Source organism: Littorina saxatilis, linkage group LG13 (genome assembly GCF_037325665.1).
Source record: "Littorina saxatilis isolate snail1 linkage group LG13, US_GU_Lsax_2.0, whole genome shotgun sequence".
NCBI classification, from domain to species: domain Eukaryota; kingdom Metazoa; phylum Mollusca; class Gastropoda; order Littorinimorpha; family Littorinidae; genus Littorina; species Littorina saxatilis.
This window is the reverse complement of record NC_090257.1, coordinates 11,048,660-11,055,325: the sequence shown is the minus strand read 5'-3', so window position 1 is coordinate 11,055,325 and position 6,666 is coordinate 11,048,660. Positions and strand designations below refer to the sequence as shown.

Here is a 6,666-nt window from a genome sequence, read left to right as displayed (position 1 = left end):
AAATTACAGAGGAATTTTTATTTTAGACAGTTTCAAGCGAGCTATTTTTCGCGGATGTATTTACTGTGCAAACTGTCAACTCTAAATATGGCATAAGTGTCACGTGATAATCAACCGTTTGGTTTCGGCGCTGGCTGGAGCAGACGATTTTTTTGACAGTGATGCAACCATATATTACGGTCTCCTTCCGGCAGCAGTCCCAAAATTTCGACTTGTTTTGACCTTAGAACGATGTCTTTATCATAACTGTGAAGAACAGAACGGAGATCACTGTCGAAGTCGGCCAATCTGCAATCATTTTCGTCTCGCGAACACTGCTCGTGAGCAACATATGGGAGATCACTCTATATTCTGGTTTTGATAGATTCGCTGAGGACTTTCGCGTCCGATCAGAGAGACAACTGGCGATAGCCGTGGAGCGAGGATGATCAGAATGAGCACCAAAGCCATGGGTACAGATAACGTTTACAATTTTGTCAAAATAGTGTGCTATGAAGCTCAGCTTTGAAGATGTCTTCCTAATTTTCCGTGTAAACCGGCCATAGCAAAAACACCATACATCCATACAATCTATTGCATGCATCCTTCCTATTGAATACACACAGACAATCAACAGTTTTGTTTTTTTTCTCTTACTGTAACTTAATTAAATTTTATTTTATATTTTTATATTGATTTAATTTATACTACTAGCACTAATTAAACTTTTTTTTCACTTAACCGGTTTTTGTTTGTTTGTTTGTTTGTTTAGATTTGTTTTGTTTTTGTCCTGGCGTAAAAAAAATGTTGGGGTCTGCAAACGTTACTTTGAACCCGCGTTAAAAAGTGCATTTCACAGCTGCTTTAATTGGTTTCTGAACAAGAAGGAAGCTTCTTACGGCAAATTGAGAGAAAAAAGTTAACTTTTAACATTTACTACAAAATTGTATCCACACCCGCCAAAAACAAAAACAAAACATGCACAACACTTACAAACATACGCACCATTGTCGACCTGATTTGACGACGAAGCAGAAACACACACCAGCACCACCACTACCACCACCGCCGCCGCTATCACAAAATTCAGTAATCTCGCCATTTTGCATTATACGCAGTTTATACATCCAATAGACAAGTGTTGATAGGATTCAACCGAACAAGGACTTCAAAACACTGTCCATCACTCACACAAGCACAGGCTAGTAGTATTACATACACGCGCAGTGCAAAGTGCGTGTATGTGTGTGAAGCGTACGATGGAAGGCCTCTCTCCAGACTGAAGAGAAATTAGATGTATACTGGGATGAATAGTTTCATTCAACCCACGAACCGGAAGCACTCCATTCTCTTTGGCGAGAGTCCCAATTGGCTACCGCCGCACTAAACTAAAACGACAATCGTATTAGATAAGTTATATTCACTGAGTTCATTGAGCCTGACTCACGACTTTGATGGAGTATTTAATTGGTTGAGTTTCCTTGTAGAGTGTGTGTGTGTGTGGAGGGGGGGGGGCGTGCGTGCGTGCTTGAAAACACATGAGTTTGATAGACTGTCCACGCCAACAAAAACACATCCCCCAGATTTCACTGAACATTTTCCCCGAAGATGCGTAGGTTAAAAAAAAAAGTCCATACTATATCACATCAAAGACCAGAAATTCTATTTTGTTTGAAAGAGAACTCTTATAAGCACCGAACGCTTTTGCTCATATGATCGTATGTCACACCCTTTCCTTCTTTGCCACTACTAAAGCAAACGTGTGCAAGATTGTTTGTTACACGCTTTGGAGCATGTGCAAGAACGGATTCAAACTCGAAATCGTCCCTCCAAAAGCCCCAAAATGCACACACGACTTTCATTTCTCCTGCTGTTATCGTTTCTTCTCTTTACAAATTCTTCAACGCTGAGAATACTGAGAACGGCATCCCAGACGACAGTACTGTTTCCATACGCGAATTTAGCTGCCCTTGGAAAGTGGCTCGCTCAGGAGGCCTGTTAGTCTGAAACTAGAGGGACGACAAAGTTCTGAACATAGACGACAAAGACCCCGAAAAGAACAAACATTTTGCGGATGCAGACACAGAAGGACGTCATGAAGAATACGATGCTTCAAAAGATACAGACTGTGACGATGACTGTGACGTCATTCACAAATACCGAGACGTCATTCATAGTTGTTCGTTCACTTCCGTCAAAAAGTAGATCTCTCCACAATGGCTGCTCCTGTGTTTAGGTTTGTCAAGCTTGAGTACGCAAAACGTGTTTGTTCTCTCCTCTGTTGAAGCTGTGAGACATAAATGCTATTCCGACTTCGTTAGACAATCAACGTAATCTCGTGTGGAAGAAAACGTCTGTCACACGACCAAGTCTGAATAACAGGTAATATATCAGGTATCCTTGCAATATAACTTTCAACCAAAACAATATAAACATGAAAATATACACACCAGAAACATAACCAATCAAACGTGAACACGAACACGTAAACCAAAGTACAAAAACCCTCACTGTGCACCATAAAGTACTTCTATATAAGGCACACAAAAAAAATAGGTGTGGTTAAGGTAACATAGCCAAAACAAATAGGGTAGGAAGGTAGGCAATCACTTTTTTTTTAACTTTTTTTTTCTAATGTGCACAAATTAAACCTACTTGACAGGGAAATAAGTGTGCGACTCGAGCGCTTTCGCTTTCATTGCGTTTTCTGCACTCGGGTTTTTTTTTGTTTTTTTGTTTTTTTGACAAATGTAAAAAAAAAGTTATAGGGTCGGCCCCTAAAAATAGGGTAGGTCGGGTTACCGTAACCACACCTATTTATTTTTTTTAGGCCTAAAGGCACATCAGGAATCCCGAACGGCGACAACGGATTCTGGAACGTCTTGTCCAGTTTGACTACTGATTTCATTCATTATTATTCAGCAGCCTGTGATCCAGCGACAAGTCTCAGTGAATTGCAGTGTGTAATTAAATTTATGTACAATGATCATTGAAATACTTTTGAATTCAATTTAACGCGAATTGACATCATATTAAGCTCTGAAAGATTCAAATTTAACATTTCCTTACGAAGTTACTCTTTAATGGACGACTACATGGATGGCAAAATTCACGAAGCTTTGCTTAGTTAATTATTCAAAATGACGGTTTCGTTCAGCACTTTAAATCGTCATGTCCGTGTTGAAGGTGCAGGTAGTGCTGTTACTATATGTGACCCTCCACCACGAAATGAGTCGCATGTCACCTCGCGCGGTTCTGCGCTAGGCTTAATATAAGTCCGGGGAGTGTCTGGTAACAGTGTGAGGGTCACCTTAGTCACAGGCTTATAACTCTAACAGTTTTCGCTCTTTTCTAAAACGGTTTTCACCACTGGATAGAGCATAACAAACTCTTTAGAAAAATGTAAAAATATGAAAACCATGCAAGGTGACATGCGACTCATTCTGTGGTGGAGGGTCACATATTCTTCAGCGTTCTAGAATTGATTGTCTGGTTACGTGTGAGCTCGTTTGCTCATTTGGGTTCCCCACACTATACTCTGACAGCATAGTCAGCTTCACTCCGCTGTCGATGAGTAGGCATGCTGGGTATTTTCGTGTTTCCATAACCCACCGAACTCTGACATGGATTACAGGATCTTTTCCGTGCGCACTTGGTCTTGTGCTTGCGTGTACACACGAAGGGGGTTAAGTCACTAGCAGGTCTGCACATAAGTTGACCTGGGAGATCGGAAAAATCTCCACTTTTAACCCACCAGGCGGCAGCGACCGGGATTCGAACTCACGACCTCCCGATTTGGAGGCCGACGTCTTACCACCACGCCACTGCGCCCGTCGTTACTATATTCCATTTGAATATGACTAACATGGATACAGAATAAAAAAAACAATAAAGGTATGTTATAGGAACGTTATATCTATATACGACTGGGTGGCCGAGTGGTAACGCACTTGCGCTCGGAAGCGAGAGGTTGCGAGTTCGACCCGGGGTCAGGGCGTTAGCAATTTTCTCCCCCCTTTCCTAACCTAGGTGGTGGGTTCAAGTGCTAGTCTTTCGGATGAGACGAAAAACCGAGGTCCCTTCGTGTACACTACATTGGGGTGTGCACGTTAAAGATCCCACGATTGACAAAAGGGTCTTTCCTGGCAAAATTGTATAGGCATAGATAAAAAATGTCCACCAAAATCCCCGTGTGACTTGGAATAATAGGCCGTGAAAAGTAGGATATGCGCCGAAATGGCTGCGATCTGCTGGTCGATGTGAATGCGTGATGTATTGTGTAAAAAAATTCCATCTCACACGGCATAAATAGATCCCTGCGCCTTGAGTCCGAGTCTGGAGATACGCGCGCGATATAAGACTTCATATAATAATATATATAACATCAGAAATTATGAAAGAAACAATTGAAAGTCAGCAGAGACTTTCTTCTGAGATTTGTTAAAATCCCTTAGCAGAGAAAGATAGAGAAATAAGTATCCCTTCACAGACAGCCTATTGGGAGCATCAGACCCTCCTCAAGGGGGACCGAGATTTCATTTACAAAGCAAAGTCCCTTTGTGGGGGACGTATCACAAGGTAATCTAGTCCTGAGGAGGACCATTGTTTTTGTACCTAGACCAGACACTATTGTGTCTCATCAGTGGTCAGGTGGTACCGATGGCGAGAGTTGTCAACCCATGGTATCCAACTAAGAAGCAAACCACTCTCTGAATGGTAGCTTCTTGTTTATATATATATAAAAACACAACTGATACGTTTACTGATCTTCTAGCTTGTGTCTTCCGAGCAAGCTTCTGGACGATTTTTCAGATACGTTTATTTTCTGCATTTTCTGTATTGCAAGTGTTTGTCTCTCTGTTCACTTAAAAGACCGCTGGGTCGAAGATCAGTGAACGTTTTGGGTTGTTGTTGTTGTTGCTGTTGTTGTTGTTGTTATTGCTATTGTTGCTGTTGTTGTTGTTGTTATTGCTGTTGTTGTTGTTGCTGTTGTTGTTCTTGTTGTTGTTGTTCTTGTTGTTCTTGTTGTTGTTGTTGTTGTTGTTGTTCTTGTTGTTCTTGTTGTTGTTGTTGTTGTTATTGTTGTTGTTATAAACATAACGTTTAAATAACATACATTTCTTCTTTTTTGTTTCTGAAATTAGGAACGTTGGCAGTCTATTTGTTTTAACATGGATACACTTTTTAAAAAGTCAGTGGTCGTTATTATTTGGAAATGGATCACGTGGGTAGAACGGCATGTGTTGTCGCTTCCTAGCGGTGTTTATTTGATGGGTCCTGTTGGTTCCAGCACACTACACTTCCTGATTTCATTTACTACAAGTGCTGAGCTATAGTTTGGTGTATAATATGCCACTTGAGTGTATATGTGTGTGTGTGTGTGTGTGTGTGTGTGTGTGTGTGTGTGTGTGTGTCTGAGGGTGCGTGTGTCTGTGTATGTGTGTGTGAGTGTGCGTGTATGTGTGTGTGTGTGTGTGTGTGTGTGTGTGTGAATGTGTGTGTGTGTGTGTGTGTGTGTGTGTGTGTGAGTGCGTGTGTGTGTTTGTGCATTCGTCGTTATATGGACAAAACGATGGAATTTCGCCCACGCAGTTTTGACGCTCTCATTGATTTGACGTCAAAACAATGTTCTCCCCTCAGTTTTGTGTTTTTAGACGCCATATAATTATAAAACTGTTGTCATTTTTGAGTGTGAAAGTGTGTGCGACTCTGCCGGAAGCGATTTTACGATTACAATTTATTATATTTAAGCGAGTGTATTAATTATTGCTTACATACTTCTGTTGTAATTCTGTAATCAAATCTGAAATTTAGTTAAAAGCGGCCCTTATACTGTATGTGTTCGAATTGTGCACTTCATGTAACAAACACCAAAATTGGCAGAGACAGGCAGTTTTATGTATTTATCAAACTCTGATACAGGGCCATCGTGAAAAATTAGTTTAAAGGTGTTTTTTAATACAATTTCAAAATGGCCGCCACATGTAATTTAGCAAAATTATTAATTTATGTTCAGTTGATGCTAAGAGCACCAAATTTGGCAGGGAGGTACAGTTTTATGTACTTGTCAAGGTCTGATACAGGGCCACCAAAATAAATTTGCTTAAAAGATTATTTTAATGCAATGTTCAAAATGGCTGCCACAAAAAAAAGTCTAAAATTGTAGATTTGCGTTCATGTAGTGCAACAACCCTCAAAATTGGCAGAGATGCACAGTTTTCTGAACTTATTAAGTTATGATACAGATCCACTTAAAATATGAATATTTGTTGGTTATTTAAAGCATAATTTCAAAATGACAACCACGGGAATACATGCAAACGCACATGCTGGAACGTAACTGAAGGAACACAAGAAGTTTAGAGCAATGCAGCTTGATTTACCTAGTGTTGGGGTTTGTTAGCAGATGCACATACACAGTTGCAGAGGGCCTCTCTTCTCCCTTGCCAAACAAATTCAGTGGAGGCATCCTGATTTGTATGGAGAAAGCAGAATGACCATCGTTTTGGGAGAACTTTACACCGAGATGGGTTTTTTGAAGGCCCTTGGAAGTCTCCTGCGTGACAGTGGCTGGACAGACGTCCTTGTACAGGCTGGTGTGACTACAGTTGGTACTGCAGACTCCTTCTTGTCAGCTGCTCATGTCACCAAGACTCGGCATGCTCATCAGCTTACAGTATGTGCCCT

At 40.9% G+C, this 6,666-nt stretch overlaps 1 protein-coding gene across 2 annotated transcripts in view; it reads right to left on the bottom strand.

The window, feature by feature from the left end:
* LOC138983578 (serine protease inhibitor 42Dd-like) overlaps positions 1-1,305 on the bottom strand; it is a 14,639-nt gene extending 13,334 nt beyond the window's left edge. The window contains exon 1 of one of the 2 annotated variants that reach the window (XM_070356853.1): positions 973-1,305. In XM_070356853.1, coding sequence (XP_070212954.1) covers positions 973-1,081 — 109 coding nt within the window. In that variant the 5' untranslated portion in view covers positions 1,082-1,305. The remainder of the gene's footprint in view (positions 1-972) is intronic. The other variant, XM_070356854.1, reaches the window with a different exon arrangement.
* Positions 1,306-6,666: the final 5,361 nt, after the last annotated feature.